Below are 23,006 nucleotides of genomic sequence, written 5' to 3'. Positions count from 1 at the left end.
TATTCAAGCAGCGAGGCTTTTACTCAAGTAAAACTTCTGCCCATGTCCTCCTCCTCCCCACCATGAAGAGCTGGGCTCCCTCCTACCCCCTTCCCTTCCTCCAAAGTCGTGCTTTTCTGTGAGGCTGCACATGTAGGGGCCCTGATGCTTCGGATATTTCATCCACATTTGGCTTCGGCACATGAATGACTGTGGTGCCCCGGTGGCAGAACATACGTGCTTAATATGCTTAAAATTAAGCAGGTGCACATGCCTTAAAGGTGCAGCCACTGCTCCACCAAGAGCATTGCTATTAAACCTCCTGTTCTTAGCAGAGTTTTTTGTTGGGGTTGGTAAAGTATACTCTGCAGCTGCTTTGAACTTCGTGTTTATGAGACGCAGGTTGTACTTCTGAAAACAAACTGGTTTCAGTTTGTGGTTTCCTTTCATCCAACTGGGAGGCAATCTGAGAAGCTGGCATGGATCGTCCTTGATTCTTGGACACACAAATACATTTCCTTGTAAAGGTACATACAAGCCACTCAACCAGGCACATTGTGGCATGCTGCAATATTCATCTAGGTCAAGAATTTGTTTACACAAATTCTAAAAATGAATTTGTCTGGGGGGAAAATGATCTCTGTTTAGAGCATAGAGACATGGTAAACATCCATCAGAGCAGGCACTCCTGTCTGCTGCAAACAGCAGAGAGCTTGTCTGAGAGAATGTTTTATTTTCGTGTTCACTGGTTGAAATGCCAAAACAGATATCCACCAGGGGCCGATCCACACCATGACCCACCTAAGTCCTCATCCCAGATCTCCAAATGCTCAGACCTAACTTTAAAAACAAAAAAACAAGCAGACAAACAAACCAAACCCTAATTCACCCAAATTCACCCAACTTAAAATCTGCTATCACTGGGGATTTCAGTGGTCTGAGAGCAGTACTCAGGCAGCTCCAGGCTATGCCCTCCTCCCTTGGACTGTTCTCACTTATGGATGTTTATGTCTGCTATTGTGAGCTATTTAATTCACCAACTAAGGAAAACTTTGGGTTGATCCTGGACCGCTAGATCCTGGCAGATGCTCTCAGTAGATATATCAAAGCTTGAAATTCCAATAAATATTGCAGTTTTAAGCTAGAGTTTAAGGACAAGTTTCTTTAAAAGAGCAGCTTAAATAATTTAACTCAATCCCCTTCTATAGCCCTGTAGAAATATATGCACATAAATGCACAAATATAGGTATATACACACAGGCATTATATAAATTGGCAACTCTTAATTATGCAAGTTCAGCTCAAAGTGCTTCAGTAAATAAACACTTTACCCAAGCCCGGAGAAGCAGAAGAGAAAAACAACCGTGAAATAAATACCTCGCAGACATGGTTACTTCAGCAGGACTCCAGAGATTACCGTTTATTTAGTGCTTACAATCTGCTCAGCAACGTACAATATACAAAAATAAAGAAATCAGGTTTTTGGGGACCCTCCAAGGGCATGTCAGCCACACACCCGGTGCTCCTGGCACCTCCGACCCTCGCAAAGCCACCTCTCATGTTATGAAACTCTTCAATTTCACATACTCCACAAACAACTCAAAATAAATGCAGACTGACTGTGGCAATATGGTTCATTCCAGCTTTAGAAACGCAATAAATATGGAAGTGGGGAAGCTGGAACTGAAGAGGGATTGGTAAGTCTTGCAAAATAAAAGTGAAAATGTTTCAGTTGAACATTGCAAGAGCAAACCCAGGAGAAAATGGACAAAACTGATGCAAAGAGAACTAGTAACATGTCTACCATCTTTTGCCTAGATGGTATGCAAAGAGCTAGGAGAGGGATTATGGAAGAAAAGGGAAAATAACTTGTTTTTTTTCTGATACTCTGAAGGAAGTCAGCTGCTGCCAACCACATCTGACACCTCAATGAGGTTTGTTGAGTCAGGAGGTTGGCTTTTTAAAACGCTGTGATTCAGACTGACATACATATACTTGCTGTATATACTTGAATAAATCCAGATCTATTGTGAATAAATCCAGATCTATTGTGATTCTTTCTGTTCATCTTCTGGGGCTGCAGCATTAAGTGTTCATATTTGTATGAACTTACTAGGGAAGGGAGGATAGGAACCTCCTGGCTTATCTCCTATCCTTGCACACATCATGCAGAGGACATCCACCCCATGGGCAATACTCTTTAGCCAAAAGCAAACCTGAGCTGACACCCCCAGTTTTCTGAGATACATCAGTGTCTCAACAGAACAGGATTAGTGCAGATTAACGTAGACAACAGGTTTTCACTGTTATTATACATTGCAGTTGATGTGGCAATGCCTCTCTCATCGCATTATTGTGCCAGAGTAGGGCATCAGTCACCTAAAAGGAAATGGACATGCAGAATCCATACCAGAAGCCCCCTTCAAAGAGAGCCCTCTGGTTCATGGTGCAGGACGTGGGTGTAAAGACTGCTCAGCTGAAAGCTCTGACTGCAGATTAGTAAGCAACTCATTAAAGTTGCAAGACTTAAATAGGTATCCAATACATCAGGAACTGCAATTTCGCATCATGGTTATTTGAATGGCAGCTTAAATAAAATGATTACAGGACTGCAATGATGAGGACTTGGTTTGGGAATTATCAGAATTTCAAGTTCTGGCATGAATTAGAATAGAGTAAAAACAGTGAAAATTTTAAAAAATATATATTTTGGATTCAAGACTTCAAGATAATCTTAAGAGTTAGAGGAAGAGGACTCCTGAACAAACACTATCACAGGAGAGAATTCAGAAAACACCAATTTGTATGGCTCAGTGCATAAAGCTTCTGTAAGCACAAATCATGATTCAGGATCTAATTAACATAACCTGACGCTAACACCCTTTCCAAATTGAATAAATGATTTGGAAGAAGAATTGACTTGTATGATTATTTCTATCATTGCCTGATTGTGTACTAAGTGCGTGAGACATAAAAGCAACATATGGGGAACTCTGCACTGTGATATAACCCCCAAGAAGCTACAACCTTCCACTACAGGTAAATCTCACATGCTCTCTTGGTGCCTGTGTGTCTCTAAAATGCTTCACGTCCTCAGCTGTGCAAGTCCTGTTAGTCTCGCTGTGCTGATAAAACATATTTCTGGAAGGTGGTTGCAGCTGAAAGACAGATTTACTGATGACACAGTCCAAAAAAGATGAGAAGTGTTTTAACCACAGGGGTAGAAGAAGAGCGGGCATGCCTTTAGCATTATGCACTGAGTATCACAAGATAGACATGTCTCTGCCAAGGGAAGCTGGAAATGCAACTTGTTCAACTTTCTCATGTGTAAGCTGCATGCAAAATATTAGTGCCATGGTCAAATAAAACATTCTACCATTTTAGGCACATTGCCTAATTAGAGGCTATTGTTATCTGAGAACACTGTTTTTGCAGCTGTCAGGAAATTAAATAACCCAAGGGTAACTTGGAATTAAATGAAGCTGTACAAACACAGAGCCCAGCTCTGAAATCCTGACTCTGACAAGTAGCTTCTCTGCTTTCCAAGGGACTGAACATGTAACTAGGGCATGCACCTACCCTCTTCTATCATGCCACAGGATAACATGATACTGGTCCTTCTGGAGTGGCTGATGTCGTAGCTGTTTAGAGACTGGGAACTTGTGAATCCATATGTATGCACAGACACTGCCTTCTCTCCACTTTAATAATCAGCACATCCTGAGGAAAGACCTTCATACAAGGGTCCACTAAGAGCAATCAAGGACTGATAAAAGGAAACGCTTACACAGAAAGCCCTGCTTTCATCTCATTTTCAATCAATTCTCCTCTTGCAATCCCTGTAACTTTAAACTTTGACAGCAATCTAAAAATTAAGCTGGTTATACTTACGTAGTGGCTTTTTAAAAAATTAAACACAAAGGAGGAATGCATTTCCAATGGGACTGGCAATATCAGGTGAAACGCACAGAAATGTCCATTTTGGAAAATGTGTGTATGGCCTGTGATTTCTGCCGTGAGAAACAACTCTGATAGCAGCAGAAGAGCGAGGAGGCCTGGCCGGGCCAGACACGGATTTAGCAACAAATTGCACTGCACGAGGAAACTGAGTCATAATACAAGTTATGGTGTGGTAGCACCCTTCCCACCTGGCTGCAAGCAGGGGAGGGGCAAGTGACTGGCTACAGACTGCCAGGAGGGTCACTGGAAAATCAAGTTTTTACAGCATTGTCTTAGAAGAGATACTCAAATCCTTGGGATACAATGGTAGGTGATGTCCAATTTTAAAATGCAGACACCTGGAAGGAAATCTGGGCTCAAAGTTCAGGCAAAAACTGAACCGTCCCACAAAATGTGTATGTTAAACAAGTCGCTCAGTCTCCTTTGTGTATCAGTTTCCTCATATGTTGGAGAAAATTCTTACCTCACAGGGGTATCATAGGACGGGAAGTATGAATGCACTCTAAAAACAAAGCATCGTTATTATGTTTGGCTAAAAGTGCAGAACATGGCAAGGTGAATTCCAAAAATAATCATTATGTCCACCCTCGCTGGAGAACCGAGTTAGGAAGACAAATCCAGGTTAGGCTCCAGCCTGCTCTCAGGAAATCAGGCTGCTCTCTTCCTTCCTCTTCACGGGATAACGCACCGCTAATAATGAGCAAACCTGGAAAATCAAAACCAGATCTGAGCTCCGTGAGCTGGAGTCTGCTTGTGAGATGGAAGAAAGGAGAAGAAATTGGCTTTTTTTTAATGGTAAGCAATGACAGATGAAAAAGTTTGGCTCTAAACGTGTCCAGAGCATGGACACGGGTCTGTCTGCCCCCCTGCCCAGCAATTCCTCCTGAGTACACTTCGATGCCCGCCCTGTGCCATGACCAAGATGTCCCCAACCTGCCGAGCACGGCTCTCTGCTCCCAGCCACGAGGCCACCAGCCTGCCTGCAGCACTCGGTGGCTTCACAAGCACACAGGCTCCATCGGCTGAAAGACCCGAGGACTTTGTCTCTGGTGATCAGGCTACAGGAACTGCAGAAATCAGCACATTTCCCACTTCCTGACAAAAAATACAAAAATAAAAAGATCCCTGTATTTCAAAATCTCTTGGCAAGGGCTTTGAACGCAGAATCTGCGAGCCAGGGGTGGGGAGGACCCAGCCCCGACACATGCAGAGGGCTCAGGTTCCCACCAGCAAGGGGAAGCAAGCAGTGCCTGCTGCTGAAAAACCAAGAATTTAGAAAGAAAAGACAACCAAAAAAAAAAGGAAACCAATGCGAATAGACTCATGTTTTCAATTCTTTTCTATTTTCAAGTAAAACAGCACAAGGAGGTATTTTTTTCTTCCCTTCCTTTTTTTAAATTGCATTTCAGATGATATTTCACCGGGCTGACAGAGCAGTGCAAATAATTACATTTCAAACAAGACTGGAAGATGTAGCCACGAATTCCTAACAGTTGTATGACTGTAACCTTGAGGCTGTATGACTTAATCCTGAGCAAGATTAAACACTAAGATACAAGATTTTAAAAAGATTATGGAACTTTTTTTTTTTTTTTTTTTTTCATAAAAGGGTGCTCTTTCCACCATAATCTCCAATCTGTTCCACCGTGGGGGTGATTTATTCAGTAGGTCTGCAAGTGTACCCATTGTAAAAGGCTTTGTGAATCCTTTGGGACAGAAGCTACCTCAATTATTATTTATCACGGCCCTTGCCTGTTACACTATCAAAGCATTTCCACATGTTTACTAATTAATCATTATAAAGCCTGTTACTAGGTGATTTAATAGGATTATCCCTGTTTTTCAGATGAGGAAACTGAGACACAATGAGAGACTTGTCCAAGGTCAAAGAGAGAAGCCTGCAGCAGACCTGGGGACTTGAGCTCCAACTCCTTGTCCCTTCACCCTGCAACTGCAGCAGCAAAGGCTCTCGCTGCAGAAAGGTTTCCCCAGCGGGCAGCCCTTCCACAAACCCTGAAGATACAGGACCTTGGCCTGACAGACACAGGGCGAAGATGATGGCTGGCCAATGTGTTGCTGTCAGCTCAACATGGAAAAGAAAGATTATCCCTTCTTCATGTGTTGTAGTATGGTTATTGTAGGCTCATCATTTCTAGATTAAGGTCACAGTACTTATGAAGGGGATGCCAAGGTGGGGAAGTCCAGTTCCTCATCAGGTGATGAACCTGAGAGAAGTGAGGCTTGAAACTTATGGCGTGGTCTAACTTAATAGCAGAGTTTGAGAGCTGAGGGTTGGATGCTTTCAATCTTAGGAAAAGGAGTATTTCACTGCCATATCACCGATCCCTCTTGGGAAAGATACTCAGCTCTCCCTGTGCTTCAGTTCCTGACCTGTGGTGGGAGGTAACAGCACTTCCTCATCTCTCACAGAGTGCTCTATAAAGAAAAAACAACACTTAGGAAGCACAGAAAAAAAAAATGACAAATTGCAGTTTTACCAGTATTTCAATATACAAATGCTCAAAAAGTTTTACAAGGTACATTCAGCCTTGTCCCTTCCTGGCCATGGGGTGCACCATTTGCTGCCCTGGCTTGTCTCCACCAAGCCAACAGACTATGATTAGCTCCAGACACAGGCAATCAACCTAATTAACCAACTCCCCTTAAGTCCTGCCTAAAATGTACATAAACATATATAGGGCTGCTACATCTCTGTTGAGCTGTATCTTGCTTTTAGAGATCAACCGAAAATTTCAGTGAATCATTCCATTGTTTCAGCCAGAAAAGCGTTTTTTAGGTCCTGCATTTATAAGAGCGGCTTGATAAGAGCAAGCCATGGTATCCATCTACTCATCTGTCTCAGATTGGAAAGTGTTAGGAAGCAGCCAAGATGTAATAAATTTAAAGGAGGAAATCATGGCCAGTCAAGTGGTTCAGGAAGAGATGTCTGGGCTTTCTCACCACGGGCTGTGAAACAAAAATAGATATTGATACACACCCATCTACAGGAAGAAACAGTGAAAAATATGTCTTATTTATGCAGTATTTCTTTAAATAGGAGCAGAGAAACTGGACCAAAAGTCTTTATGTGGCAGGTTACAAACATAAGGAATAATATGTGCGATCAAGATTTGCAAACCCACTCACATGTCAGCACTAAGGAGAAGCTGAAGTGCTCCTTTACCCAGGTGACACAAACCAGACCTTGGAATATTACAGATTTCTCATCCTCCCTTCCCCCAAAAGATTTAAGTACCAAACCTTACCGCCTCTCAGGAGGGGGCAGAAATCCCACATCAGCACAGCCCCCCAACATGCATATTGATCTACACTGACACACATGCACTGCAGCAAAAACCCTTCTGAGCAAGCACATATCCCTCATTAGCCCATAGTCAAATCCCCGTGTTTTTAATTTGTATTTAGGTCATTAATACCACATTACTTAAAAAAAACCTGAAAACCACAGACACAGTATAGTCTGGCCAATACGGAGATCCAAAGAAGAGTGATTGTGCACGTGTTTAATAGAGAAAAACATCTTCTGCCTAGCAACCAGCCGGCTCTCCTGGCGGTCCAGGGGAAGGAATTCAGCACTATAAATGTCAGCAAGCAAATTAAGCCACCATGCCTGAGATACAAAGGCCTAGTCACTGGGCAATAAAAAATTAAAGGAGAAATAGTTACAGGAGAAATATTCAAAAAAAAAAAACAAAACAAAACACAGGTGCATCTAATAGCTTGCTTCCCTGAGTATCTTTAAACAAAGTTACAGATTGCTCCCAGCTAGATGGGTTCTGTGCTTGCACTTATTTATAAGCTGATTTCTTGCCCATTTTATATACAGTATGAGAGAGAGGATACTGAAAGCAATTTACCATTTTGATGTTATTGAAAAAGGGAATCAACGTGGTACTAAAGTATATGATGGTCCTGAGTCCAAGGTCAGATAGGGAACAGGTTGTCTGAGGATGATGGTTATCAAAACAAAGCACTGCCAGCAGGGGGGCTTCTTTTCTTTTTATCCTTTCTTTTTAATAGAATGAGGTCAACGTTTTAAGAATTCTGACAAAATCTCTCTGCCATTCTAACCAGTCAGGGCTTTTCAAACAGTTCCATTATTCTTAACGCACTGGGCAATTTACTGTGAGGTCTGAGATTTGGAGCCTCCTCCTTCTGGAAGCTGTGTAAATACACGGATTTCTGGCCTTAGGGAAGTCACCACCCACATCAGGCAGCTCAAGAAGGTTGAAGGAAGGACTGCCACCTCCACTTGGAAATGAACCCACGTGTGGGGAGACTGACAGCCTTGCTCTACACTTACACAGGGGATCTGCACCAAAGGAGGTGTTTTCCCCCTGCTGCTTCAGTACTGAAATCCAAGTATCCTTCCCCTGGTTCCCATCCAGAAGAGATCAGTCAGGACCAAAGTCTGCTACTGGCAGTGACCAACATGAGAGGGCTGGCTGGGTCAGGGAGACAGAAGCCCAGAGCACAAAGTGCTGCATTCCCCTACTCACCCTCAATTCCCTGAAACTGGAAGAAGCATGTTTGCCAGCCCAGAAACCACAGGGATTCACTCCTCCCTTAACCTCAGTATTTTATTTCTTTTCCCCTTCTCTGATACTTTTTAAGTTCATTGCCTGCAGAGAAAAACTGCCTGGAAGGGCCTCCAGCCCAATGCCAAGGCTGCTTTACTCTGCTCAGGACAGCTTCCCTTGTGACAGACTGTCACAAAACCCTTTTATGCAGATGTTCACAGAGCAACTCAACAGCTGCCAAGGTCACAGAGGAGGATGGGTCAAGGCAGCAACAGGCTCAGTGCTCTCCCTGCAATGGGGAAAGACGCCTTCAAACCCCACATGCTGCCCTTGAAGATGTGTCAAAAAGGGGGACTTCATTTTCCATCATGAATGGGGCAGAAACTCAGAAACAAGAGCTTGTTGCCTTCCAGGTGCAGTGACTGTCTTGCCCCAGAGATGTTATAGAGGAGCTCCTTCTGCCCTAGCACAGAGCCAGGGCCCTGTGGTGGTCGTTCTGGGAAGGTCTTTGCAAACCCCCAGCTTTGTTTCAAGCAGATGCAAGGGATACAGAAAAAATAAAAAATCTGAAGGTAAGCCATAGACATCTGTCACATCCACACAACTGGACCAACTTACACAGGTGACACCGGGTGGGCTCTTCCTTCCTATGGCTTATAGAGAACGCAGGTGGCTGAGGTAGAGCATTAATTCTTCGTTTCACACTGTGCTGTACAATTAGACAAACAATGCAAAACAGGGGGCTAGATGAACGGCTCTTCGCTGAGCTACCCAAGCAGAACTATCTCTAAACCTAGAAATGGACTTCCAGGGGAAGAAAAAAAAAAAAAAAGGAAGAACAAATCTGCAAACAAACCAGCTGAAGACACTGGGATCAGAAAAGAGATAAACCACACACCCATAATGCCCTTTTCCCCCCAGTAAAAGGTCCTCTGGATACAAGTTACAGATGCTGGATGTGACAGCTGCTGGGAATGCCACTATCACCTCCCCAAACCCATCATTTTATCCAGGTGGCACCTCCAGGATAGCACCACAATGCCAGCACCTATTGCCCAGTGCACGTACAGAGGGTTTCAGAAAGCATGGCTATCTCCAGGTGTGCTTTGCTTTCACTGTGTGAGACAACTGAAACCCGTGATGATGGAGGGAGGCTGCAAGGGGGACAGACTGCGCAGGGAGCACAGGGGCTGTGATAGTATCTGCACCATGCATAGGTAGCTCCTGCTTTCGGCCAAACCTGGGGAAAAAAGCAAATGAAACACAAATATTCCTGTACATAAGGAAGCAGCAGCCACTTGACTTTTCTGCCACGTGCTGGCTGTGCGGCAGGTGATAAACGCAAGGATTTTACATGGCTGTCCACGCAGCCCAGCAGCCGAGCCACTTGTCCTCACACAGGAGGGCCCACGGCCAAGCTCCTTCTGCTAATTCATCTCAGCATCAGCCAGGAAAAGAGCCTTCTGTGCACGGTCCCCGTGTCATTTCGCTGAATAAAATTCTTCCCCATTAACAGGCCAAAGCCCAAGAAACGGTGCCTGGAACAAACGAGGTTCTGTGCAGATCTAATCCTCACCTCATTGCCAGGGAATTAAAGCAAAGAATTAGGCTGTGGCCGTTCCCTTCCAGCATGATGAATGCTTAAGCAGGTTACGGCTTTGCACTGCAGACGTTTTCTGGGGAGAAGTAATGACTTCTTTCCCAGCCCAGCTCACTTGCTTCTCTCAGGGAAACAAGCCTGAGGATTATTTTTTGACAAAACAGTTAAGAATGATTACTGCATGTCAGTATGCTTGAAGTGTTAACCTCAAGGATTGCTGAAAGTGCCAGTATTTCTCCAGCCTATTCTTCTCCCTGCAGTACTGTTTGTGCCGTGCAGAACAAGAGGCCTGGCTGACTCGAGGTACCAGGGCAATCCTCTCACTGCCGCCACGGCAAAAATTTGTATCAGCTCCTGAGAGAGAAAAGTCCCAATTTTCGTTACAGAAATGCCTACCCTTCAGAAACTTGAATCAAGTTTGTTAAGCCTTGCAAGAAGAAAAATTACCTGGAGAGGAAGAAAAACAAAAATCTTCTTGCTGATGGACTTGCAACTGACACTGCTCACCAAAGGTGAACTTGCCCTGCAATTCTGGAACTGAACCCAGCGCTTCTCCAGTAAGGCCAGGAGGCAGCTGATCCACTTGTGGCAGGGATGCTTAGTACTGCTCTGCAAGGAGGTGGGATGCTGCAGCTCGTACAGGTTTGGATCCTCTCCGAGTCCATGGGCTGATTGCATTTTGTATGTGAAGGCCGAGGGAGATTCCTCCTCCTGCTCAGAGGCTTATAGCCAGAGGGTGAGGGGAAGCAGGGAGCGAAGGAAAGCTCTTTCACACTTAGATCCTGAATTCCTCCAGACCATGGAAAACTTTGCAGCACGTGGAAATGAGAAACAGGGATGGAACAACAGTGGGGATATCCCAGCAGGGCTAACCCTGAGAAAGAAGCTTTGGATGGGGTGGTGACAATTCAGAAAGAAGAGGTTTGGCTGGACACAGTCCCTGAGGGAACGGGGTTGTGTCCTCTGAATTATTCAAACTCTCCTAACACGAGTCTTGCCAGCAGAAGTCTTTCACTCACCAGCAAAGATAAGGTGATGAAGCTGTCGGTTCTGTGACACTACTACTCATGCTGGGTTCTGCACCCGACTTCAGTGCCCTGCTTCCTTCCCTCTTTCCCCTGCATTGCCTGGAAGATGACCATTACTCCTGCAAATCTCCGCTTTAACACTCCAACTGCACGCTGTGCATTTGACAAAAGGGATGCTACGCGCTGTCAAAACCATAAGCCAACAGAAGCTACGTGGGTACTGTAACTACCAGCAATAAATTCTCACACACATGAGAACCAAGATAACAAAGTCAAAAGGGTGCAAGCAGAGAGGACTGCTGCTTTGGAGTGCGGCAGCACTGCCTGGTTCACAGAGCAAACCTGGGGCAGCAGCAGGACATGCAGTTCCTCGAGGACACGAGGACAAGGACCCAGGATTCGCTCTAAGTACAACCACTGGCACACAGTGCAACAAAACCCCCACTACTGATGAGCAAAACCTCTGTTTGAGCTTACCTTTGTTTCAAGCTGGAATCATTTCCAGAGGGACAAACGGCAGCATGGCCTGGTAACGCTAGAGGCTGTGCAGGGGTGGTGGCAATACAGATTTGCCACCAGTGACTGAACTGAGGGATCTACCTTGTGCCAGCTGGGCAGAGAAGTGAGCCCCACGGATATCACAGCATTAATATGACACTGGAGGTGAGCAAATCCACATGGACAGCACAGCTTCAGTGATGCAGACTCCCTCCCGAGGAGGGGAATCTCTGGATTTCTTGCTCTGCCACATGCTGCAGTCCTTGGGAAAAAAAAATAATCTCCTCCTTTGGTGACTTCTCTGTTATAATTAAGCTCTTAGAAGCAGGTTTTGCATCCTACTATAATAGGGAGACCAAATTTGAATTCCTCTCACCCAGCTAACACCCATAATAGAAAAGCTAATACTATCAACAGTAGCAATAAAACGTTCATGCATATGCCACCTGAACAAATGCAAAAAGGGACATTCTGGCAGCAGGATCATAAGTCTTCACATCTTTTGGGAACAAAACCAGAACACATGACTTCCACTTCCAAGCAAACCCTGCAACTCCCAGCCAGCAATAGCTCTCAAGATCCATCCACCTATTGTCAACACAGTGATTATTTTAGGAAAATGTTTAAGCCACCATTATAGTATTCCAAAATGTAATAATTTATTCTATGTTTATGAGTACTCCTGAAACAGAAGGGGAAATAATTCAGCAATGGTATTGATTATAAAATTTTGGATCTGTACTGAATAAAGATGGTATAGTTCCTAATTTTCTCTTTAGGATCATGGTATCACAGAACCATTGAATTTTACAGTGTCTCAAGTAGCTACTTGGCAGTTAATTCCTATTCAGGAATTAAATTCTTCTTTTTCATATTTTAATGAATTTTCTCCAAACCGGTAAAATGTGTAGTCTTTGAATTCCAACCACAGAAAGCAGCAATTGAACAAAAATAATAATAGCTGCACAACACTTCCTCATTCCACTACCTCAATAACACTGCTACAAACAAAACCTCCCCACATGATAAATGTTATTACAAACTATTTCCATCCGCAAAGCCAAACTATTCTCTCCATCCACACTTGCCCGACACCAAGCATCTGCAGCTCCCAAGAGCCTTCTTTGGCGCATAACCACCCGGCTCCACCTTGGATGCTGGCAGAGAGAGACCTTCAGCCACCGTGGGCATTGGTGGCACACAGTCTGGACTGAGATGGGTGTGAAAACAGGGATAAATCACAGCTTTTGGTGACAAGTCAAAGGAGCTGATTCACAACTCTGCAGTGCTGCGACGGGTGTGGGGCTGATACCAAGTGCTCATCCTCAAGTTCTCCTTATAAAAGGGGAGATCAGAGGAACAAGCTGGAGGTGCAAGATGTGGTGTGCTCGTAGAGGCTTGGGAACAAAGGCCAGCTCATTTTAACATAATAATATGCAGATGGTTTTGCTTTTTCAATTATGCTTAAGCTGCTCTTTAAGACTTGTGTGTCTTCTCCTCCTGGCATTAAAACACATTCATATTCTGCGTGCGAGACGCCTTGTACAGCACAGCAGCACAGACAGCGTGCTTAAGTGATCAAAGCACCTTCCGTAGCTGCACCACGAGCAGTGACAAACAGAGCTGTTTTACAAACACCCTGCCTTATGATCTCGCCAAGGACTGACACCTCCTCCTCCTCACCACGGGTCGGGTGCCGGAGCGGCGCACGCTGACACCTACCTAGGAAGCCCTCTTCATCCACAATGATGGTGTAGTCCTCTGGGGTTTCTGTGAGGCTGAAGAACTTGCACCTGGCAAAGGCAAACAGCAGAATGGGATTAGCCTTTGAGCTGAGGTCTTCCAGCTAAAACAGAGGCCCTTTCCCACCCCAAGCTCTGCTGGAGAAAAGAGCCACAGGCTGGTGCGCACGGAGCAGCCCAGGGCACTAACAGACACAGACTTTACTCCTGGCTCAGCCACTCAGGCTGTGTGACCCACATTCCCTGCTGCCTGCCTATACACCATGGAGCTGGTAAAACACTTATTATTTTTATGACTTAGTTATTAGCTACTTTTCTTAATTACCGTATCCCTTAAGGCTTTCCATCACAGCCCAGGACCTGCTGTGTTGCCCGAACACAGAGCTAAAGGCTTTGCTCACGCACTGATCCCTCCGACCTACTCCAAAAGTCTCCCCATGGTTCACATGTGAACCCCTCTTCCCGTTTAGCCCCTGAAGTCTCTTGCCACATCAACGTTTGAAGGCTGGTCTCTCAACCAAAGCCCCTGCACCTCTTCCTACTGCTTCAGAGCCTCTTCCCAGGAGCAGACAGCATCCCAAATCCCGCTGCTGATCCCTGCAGGAAGCCTCCCTCCCCGGACGAGCTGCAGGTGAAGAGACAGGGAGCAGCAAGCTGTGCACCCGAGCCCAAGGGCCTGCTTCCCTCCTCTCCATCCTCTGCTGCCTCCACTCTGCCCCAGGCCCATCTCCTCACACCACAGGCCACGCGAGGCACGGCTTCTCCATCTCCTTCAACACCGAGCCCAATGTCGCCCCTAACACGAGACACGAAATAGAAGTGATGTGAGCTTCTCAGGCTGTAGACACACAAACAAGAAAAGCCTCAGCCTTAAGGTTTAATGCCAGAGAGAGTTGAAGGATTTTTTTTCCCACGTGAAAACATGTGGCACATACCAATATAAGTACAGCAACGCCTACTTGAAAAAAGACCTCCCCCACCTCTGTTCCTCTACCCTTGGTCCCCAGCAGCACACCAGAGTGCCCAGACCACATCTGCAGCCCAAGTCACTGGAGAAATGGCAAAGAGCAGGATTTTGCAACCGCACTTTGTAATGCTATCAGATTCACCTGAGGCCAGCTATAGAAAATATTTAAATGTTGGCAAAATACGGGTTTTTCTTAAGGTCCACAAATTTCACAGTGCATTTACAGTGCAATTCCTGTACGCCGTACAACTCGGCAGGACTCACCAAGCACACACCACCAGGGTTTCTCAGCACCTGTGTCCCAAAGTCTTCAGGTCTTGTGGAAGCCAGGTGCCCCACAACCATGGCCCCACATCAGAAAATAAAGGCATCCACTTGATTAGAGGATCAGACTAAGAACTGGCGTAGGCTGTCTTTTGACTGGCTGAAAAGAGCAAAGACTGCAGCTATCCCCTCCAAAAACAACAGGCAGGAAAATGAGATGGCTGCTGCCCTCCCCATCACCTCAGCAGGAAAACCAAAGAAACAACACGCAGCTCTATTAGGGATCTGCCACGCAACCTACAGGGCTTCATGTAAATGGAAAACACCGGACAACCTGCCTCTACAGACTCGTCCTGCTTTCCTAGAAGCATCCGTCACGACAATGAAGCATGACATTCTCCCTCCTAGCACAGATGTATCACTATAAAATACAGCAGTGGCCCCACCACAACAGAAACCACAACTTAATTATTTTGTGTCATTGGTAATAGCTACTGTGACAGCCACATTTACTAACTCAACTCTCTCCAGGAATAGTGCCAAGAGAAGCAGAAAACAGTAGCAGCCCCAATTTTTTATTCTCACTTCTTAACTGCACAAGGATGCTACCTGTGATGGGTGATCTATGGCGGGTAAAAGGGACTTCTGGTATGCTGCTCCAGGTGGCTCCCAGGAGGTATCAATATTTATTATTTAGCAGATGAATTCCCTGGAGAAGTCACTGAAATAAAATTATTTGCAACTAACAGGCTGCCTACCCACATGCATGCTGACAAGGGAGAACCTAGTGGTCTTAAAGGAGGAAACATTAATATTAAAAAAAAAAAAAAAAAGCAACAAAAACAACACCAGCTTTCTCTGATCTGCGATGAGATTTACAGAGAAATTTAGTTCCACGATGGTAATGAACGTGTGTGTGCACACTGACCCAGCAGAAAAAGCATGAATGTTGACAGATGCCATTTTCTTAGCACACATTTAAAAGTGATGATATTTAAAGGATACGTGCAGATGAAATCCCATAATTGCTGGCTCAGAAAGCATGTCAAAACCTCACATCTTCATATCCCAGCTCAAAGCCCAATCCCCACCTCACAGCATTTCTGCAAAAGGTCAGCAGCACAGAGCTATTTGACTTTAAAAGCAGTTTTTTTCACCAGCCCACAAAAGACCAGTAGTTCTTGGGGTATGTATTTGCTTTGTTCAAGCCAACCGTGCATTTTTTCTTAGGGAAAAGCTACAAATGAAAAATTGGAATTGCAAACATTGTGTGATAAATATATAGCCCAGGAAAATTTATTACCATCGCATCTACTTTCACTGAGTGAAACTCAAATTGTCTTGAGGCATCAGTAACAGAAGGAGCCCGATATCATATTTCTTTGTGTGCCATACTACATGCGCCTCTTCCATTCAAGCTATTCCAGCCATTTCTCTTCCCTCTTACACCAGTCCTAGAAAAGCTGAATGCCACCAGCATCTTGTAATCTCACACCACAGCCAAGAAAGGAAAGGAAATGCCCTTTAATCGCTTTGAGACATCAGGCAAGCAGCATTTTTCTAACTACGTGTGGAAAGCATATATATGTAAAGAAGAAAATATTTTTAGTTCCCTAATAGCCCAACCTCGGATAGATTCTTCTGGATTTCTGCCTTCTTCATGTTTCAGCACATTTCCACTTCAGCACTGTTGCTGACTTCGACTGCCTGACAACATATGTCTTTTTCTGGCAACGCAGCAAATGTAGACCAATCTATTATTAGATTAGATCTTTGAAACTGCAAAGCTTACACTGTGTATGGAAGTAATACCCGAGCTTGCACAGAGCCGGAAAGCATGTGTAGGATGCAGCAACAGCATCATTTCAGTTTGCAAACAGCACGTAAGCCTCCCCAGGAGAGGCAAGCGGGCAGGAGAGCATCCCCGTTGGCCTCACTTGCAGGTCGGCACCAGAAGCGTCTCCTCCAGACATTTGCTCCCCAGACCTGCCTGGATCACAAGGATCGACACAACTTCCCTGGGTCTGGTCATACGCACAAGGACGTGTCTGAGGGGACTCTGCTAGGGGTTACCAGGAAGTTCGGCACAGATTATGGTCTTTAAGGAAACCACAAATCCCATCTTCTCTTTTATAAGGAAATTACTCAATTAATTGTTGCGTAGGCAGGGTAAAGGGTTGCAAAGCTGTTTGTTTTATGGAAAAAGACCCTTCCCAGGAGCAGGTGGGCATCCGGCCTCCCTACAATTCAGAAGGCACAGCTGAGTGCCATTCAAAAGCGACATAATGGCTAAAAGGCATTCAAATGCAAAGTTTGGAGGTAACCCAAAAGTCTGCGAAGAAGCAGTTGATCTGAATGGGAGTTAAGAAGTAGCAGCAGAAAGCTGATCTGAGTGAATATGGAAAAACATAATTTGTTGGGTTTTATTCCAGGCTGTCTTCTCGTTTTAGTTGAGAAAGGATTTATATGCTTCACTCCGTACATTATTATGATAATACATATTCTTAGTACAGAAAGACAGTCTCATGCTAATCATTTCCATCCTGGTGATCTTAACTTCTTTGCAGTTTTATAAATAATGACAAGAGGTGAATTCTAGTACGACATATTGTGAAATGTATTTAGGAAAGCAGTAAAGAACACTTGTGCTGTTAATGCGTTTTGACATATTTGTGTAACATGTTAAGTACTTTACACCATCTAATTACAAGACTACACAGTCAAATAGCACTGAAAATTGCAAACAGTGAAATGGCTGGTGTTTTCTAAACAGCGTATCTGTTTGTTAGCCAAAACACTTTGCCATCTTTTTGGTGAGACTCAAAGTACAGCTTAGCTGAACTCCAAAGACAAAAATGCCCCTTGCAATAGTTGCCTGTTTGCTTTCTACTCAACATCAAGGTCAGAAAGCAATAGATTCACCTTTCTTACGGTAATGTAGTTCTGAGGTTTGGTATGAGAAGGCTCCTACCCTGTTAAAAGGAGCACTATTGTTTGTATGAACTGTGTAAAACTCTGCATGACCATCCCTGCCAAGGGCAACTCTGAAGATAGCACAGCACTCTTAGAAACGGTCAAAGGACGGCAGTGACATTCCTCCCCGTCGTTAGTTGTGCTCGGCTCTGAGACACAGACATCAGCAAATACATTCAGAGACTGCATGCAGAGCCACTGTGAGAGCAGAGTTTGGTTCATTACAGAAAGTTAATCATTTTCAAAATCAACAGAACAAAACTAACAGATTTGTGGCCAAGGAAAGCAAGTACTCACAAACAGACAAATTCTGGGAAGTCCTACAGCCTGTGCTATGCCAAGACTTCCAACACGATAACCATGACGGTCTTGTCTAATCCATAATAATAATAATGACAGTTTAAGCTACAGATTACATTATGTACAGTTGAAAGGGGGGACCTTCAGTCAGACCCTCTCCTTGCCACTTCTCTGTAGCTGGGGAAGTTATCTAAAGCCTTTATTTAGACCTTGAGAGAACTGGGAATAGAATAATTGAAAAATGATCTGCATTATTGAAGGAATGGAAATCAAGACCAAACACAAAAAGGATGCCTGCAATACTGAAAACAGGAAAGAAAAAAAAAGGGGGCGGGTGGGGGGAGAAGGATGTGGATGTGCTCAAAAAAAAAAATACTGATTTTAAGTACAGCTTACTGATAAAGCCAGGACACATGGAAAAAATGTCAGCCGGGTGCCTACTGTACTTGCCTTCATTAAAGCAGTACCAAGCCATGGTTCCTATCTTCATCAGAACAGTTCCATGTAGTCTGGACTGCAAGAGCCCATGCAAATCAAATTACTGCTGTAAATGGAAGATTAGCAGTAGCTTGGAACAATATTGACTAGTAACTCTGGTATGACTTCCATTTTTCTGGAGACAGACTTGGTCAGTCCAGACTTCCCAAGATGCGGATTTAAAAAAGCTACGATATTCAAGAGTTATCTTGCAGCACAACCTCAGGAGAGTTTTTTGTTGCTGTTGTTCTATAGACACACACTTGGGCGTGTGTCAGAAACTAAAACAATTTTTTCTTTTATTTGTCACGATAGCATTGATTTTTTTTTAATACTTCCTAAAAAAACAATTAGAAAGCAACATGCAGCTTCGCCGGCTTACTTCTCCCCCTTCAATACACTTCCACCACCACATTTACAAAGATTCTGTAAGAAAATCTGTTTTATCTCGACTTATGTGTAGAAATAAATTCTTACCAAAAGCAACGTAATACACTAAGTAGGAGTAAGAATACACCATGTGAAGAAACTAAGGCATGTTACGTGCTGGAACAGTGGAAAACTCAGCTTAGTGAAGGAGACTCTATGGGAGATGAAAGGTCTGAGTCCACTCAAGTGCAGCTCCCTCGTTAAACCACTCCACCTGATGAATGTGACCATGCTGGTTTCCCATCCCAACACGACTGCAAACAGGAAAGAAGCCTGCAGTGCTCAGCGGAGAGTACTGCAGGAAATATAAGTGCAGTTTAAGACTATGCAAGTGTTACAGCGCTCATCTGTTATTTGTCCACTAAGGGGCTAAATATAGAGCATTTTTCTTGAACTTCACAAGAACAATGCACAGAACAGTGACTTTAGGTGTGGACATAGTGAAGTTAACGCATTTCTTACACCTGAGGCTCATCCTGGTCATGGATCTGCAGAATAATTTACTGACCTGATGTAATTAAAAGTTATTCTTAGCACAGATTTTTCTTCCCAGGTCATAAATTATTTCAATTGAGCTCTGCTGTGCAGTTTTTACTTAGAACATCACTATTCACCACCTATATTAGTGCATGGGGCTGAATGAAAAACCTGGATCTGAACCTTACTGCTGTGGCCGGTGCTCAGATGATGAATGTGCCAGGTGCTTGGCAGCAGTTCCTCTGCCCATATGTTGAGGAAAGTCACCCAGTTATCTGCAAATGGCTCATCTGCTCTTTGGGACTCCAGTCTGCAAGGCGCCATGCAAGCATCCACAACACAAAATGTGCTGCAGGGGGCAAACCACAAGGACAGAACCTGCAGCAGATCTGCACCCACACTGCGCCTCACCTTATCCAAGCACAAAGCTTCACTCAAGGTTTTAGCATTCCTACTGGATTTTTAGTGATACTAGATACTGGTGTTCGTAGGGGTTTGGCAGATCCAATGTGTCTGAAAGCCTGTTTGGTGCTCAGACAGGAAGCAGCTCTTGATTTTAAAGGCATCAGGGTTTAAAAATCAGTTGTAGCACCATAATTACAAATTTCCTGGGGTAACAAAAAAATAATAATAATATATTGCAAATGGGATTACCCCACCTCCATTTCTCATTTCTCATCTCAACTGCTGAATGCCTTCTGCTTGGGAAGCGTTCATTCATCCTGGTGCACCAGATGACAAGGAGGGGACAGAGGAAACCAGCAGCTATGGCTCAGATTCGCAGACAGGAACAAGATCCCCCACTAACTTTAAACACAAGAAGACATTAGAATCGAGCAGCACTCTGGTAGGTATACGCTTAGGATTCTGCTCCTACACTCACATCTCAGGCCTTTGAAACCACGTTTTACAGCACGTATGGCTGTGGCACTACCATGCTCATGCTCAACCTGGAACCACACAGTTATTTCTCTGCCTTATGCACGTTGTGCACTCTGCAAACGCTGCTGTTGGAGCAGGTTTAACAATCCTGTGGCAGCGAGTGAGCCAGGACAGACCCCAGCTCCCTCTCCTGCAGCCATACACGAGTTGCACAGCATGGTGCTGGCTTTTCCCAGTCTCAGAAAAGCCATTTTTAATCACCTGCCTAAGTGGGGAACACAGTAAATCACAACTGAGGGCTGGAGGGGAGGGAAATGAGAGAGAGGCAACGCGTTCAGTTAGGTTTCACCATCCCAAATACTACTTGGACTTCCTAGATTACAGGAAAAAATGCAGGTGTCAGACCACTGATGGAACCTGCTGCTTTTCTACCTGAAAGCAGACATCTCTCCATGCTCTAACCACTGGGGACAGAAAACAGAAGAAAATTAGTGGGTCATTCATCTTCTGTTACAAATTTCAAGACACGTTGCTTAATGCTGCCTGAAAGGTGCTAGTTTTCTCCCGTCATCATATAGTAATTCTGAGCCCAAATTCATCAGCATACACATGAACATGAACTGAGGGAAGTATAACATGAACTGAAGCTATACACCTTTGTCCCTTTCCTGCACAAAAAGCATCAGCATGCCTGCTCATAGGGGAACAGAGCCATACAGTCAATAACAGGTGCTCCTCCACACTCCAAAATGATTTCCCATTTTTCTCATAACATGAACTTGGCAACTTCAAGTCCCCCAGTATCAATACTACTAATAATAATAATTAGAGTTAATACCAGTATTAGCCGATTTTCCCTGCCTGTCTAGAAATCAAAATCACCAGGGACCCCAGGTAAGGGTATGCAGCAGGCAAGGTGAAGGCCGCAGCTTCCCTCCTGCCTTGGGATTTCTTGGTGTGGTGGCACAAGCTGGGGGCTTGGACATTCAACCCTCACCAGGTTGGCGTTCATCTTGTGCTGCCCCTTTTTACCAAACGATGCATGCATTTCTACTGACTCAGACCATCTGAGATCGCCATGCTACCAGCGTTTGCTAAGAGCTTTCTGCTGGCCGTGCTGGAGAAGCATCTAAAGCACGTGTGGAACAGAGGCTGGCACTACAGACCAGGGCTATCCCTCATCTAGCAGCACATCCTGCCAGCTTGCAAGTGCTCCCAGGATCTGTTTTCCCACCTGCTAACAGAAGTAGCAGCTGATGTTGAGCTTTCACCAGGAGGAGCCTCCCTTGGCTTGACTACAGCCCTGCTTGCAACTTAAGGAGTCCTATGTACACTAAAAGGGAAAATTAAGTGTATTTCAGCCAAGCAATTTAGTGATGTCTACCTCCACGAATTCCTACTTTTCTAGTTACTGAGATACATAAGCAAAACCCTTTTGCAGGAATAGAAGGATCTTGCTTAAGTTGGTTTGGATCACTAAAGATAAAATATTCCCCAACAACAAAGTGTGCAAAGAAGGCATATTTTTTGTTCTGAACACTGAAAATATGGATGAGAAAGTCCTCTTCTTCCAGCCCTCACTGTTGGTTGACCTGTATCATGTTACAGAAACTCAACTTGAAAAGTGAACTTTCAGGGAGAGTCACTGTAATGCAAATTCCTAATTTTGGAGGGGGAGGAAAGAAAACAACATACAAAAAACAACAACAAGCTTTCAAAGTTCACAGAAATACAACCAAAAAAAGCCCAGAAATTATTAGCATGGTTTTCTGAGCTAAAAAGTAGCCACATTATTTTTTTTTTTCTCTGTGCCATTCACTGAACATAACCCAGTTAGTGGCTTGCACCAACTCTCTTCCCAACCCTCCTGACTTTCATCAAACCCAACAGTAGCTTTATTCAATACAAAACGGACAAAGGGCAAAAGCAGAGGACATTTTTCTTTATAGAAATCTGCCTTTAACACTGTTATCTGGAAGAACAGCAGTACTGTGTCTCTGTGTTGCACAGAACTCCAATTAGGACCGTCTAGCTCCATCTGTATTTAGCTTTACACTGCGGGCTCCAGGCACATTTCTGCAGCTCCTGCCAGCGTGGTGCTGAGCTATGGACTACCTGGGAGTGGTACAACCCCACAAAGCCAGGAAAGTGGTGTAAAGAAAACAAACAAACAAACAAACAACTATTCACAACTCTTCACATCCAAGTGAAGTACCTGGAGGCCTTGTAGTAGATGAAATGAATGAAAGTCGTGCTAAGGCAGCAGGTGAGGCACAGCACGAGTGGAAATACCAGACCTACATCAGGCAGAGGGTCTCTCCAGCATGGCACTGCCAGCAGTGATACCCAGAGCCTTGAAAGCAGACCCAACACGTCCATCAGGGTGCTGTCTGTGCAATGCTGGCGTGCTATAACCATTAGCAGGAACCTCTATAACCATTAATGTGCAGGAGGAACAAGGATGCTCATTTGCTTTAAGCATAGCAGAAAACTGCCTGTACAGACTCTCTGCACGTTCTCCTCTGTTAACCAAAACCCTCTATTAAAACTGATTCTCCCTTCTTTCCCTTCCCCCAAAACTTATTGGGAACAACCCTGAGAAGGGACTAAGACCCTTGCAGCACAAATAACAGTGTCACAGCCCTCGGGCCCAAGAGACGTGAGAGCAGCTGATAATGGAAATATTCAAAAGATAAAGTAGCCTTAGATAAGGCGTTCCTCCAGCCCCAGCTACGTGAGGACAGTCACAAAACAGGCTGTGATCACCAACCCGACCCTGTTTTACAAGCAAAAGCACCCAGGCACAGCTGCCCTTCCAGCTCCTGCCTGCTGTGAAGCCGGGCAACACGCCTCTGGGCTTACGGGGTCCAGTCCCAAGGGCTGCAGGCA

The 23,006-nt window shown here is 44.6% G+C and overlaps 1 protein-coding gene across 1 annotated transcript in view; it reads right to left on the bottom strand.

Annotated features, from left to right (window-relative positions):
- The window catches only part of CASTOR2 (cytosolic arginine sensor for mTORC1 subunit 2), a 127,608-nt gene that overhangs the window by 49,589 nt on the left and 55,013 nt on the right, over positions 1-23,006 (bottom strand). The window contains exon 2 of the mRNA XM_084492920.1: positions 13,329-13,399. Within this exon, the coding sequence (XP_084349046.1) occupies positions 13,329-13,399 (71 nt within the window). The remainder of the gene's footprint in view (positions 1-13,328; positions 13,400-23,006) is intronic.

The sequence above is a fragment of the Aythya ferina genome, assembly GCF_964211825.1.
Source record: "Aythya ferina genome assembly, chromosome: 19".
Taxonomy (NCBI): Eukaryota; Metazoa; Chordata; class Aves; order Anseriformes; family Anatidae; genus Aythya; species Aythya ferina.
Note: the sequence above shows the minus strand (reverse complement) of the source record. Positions and strands in the feature narration are given on the sequence as shown.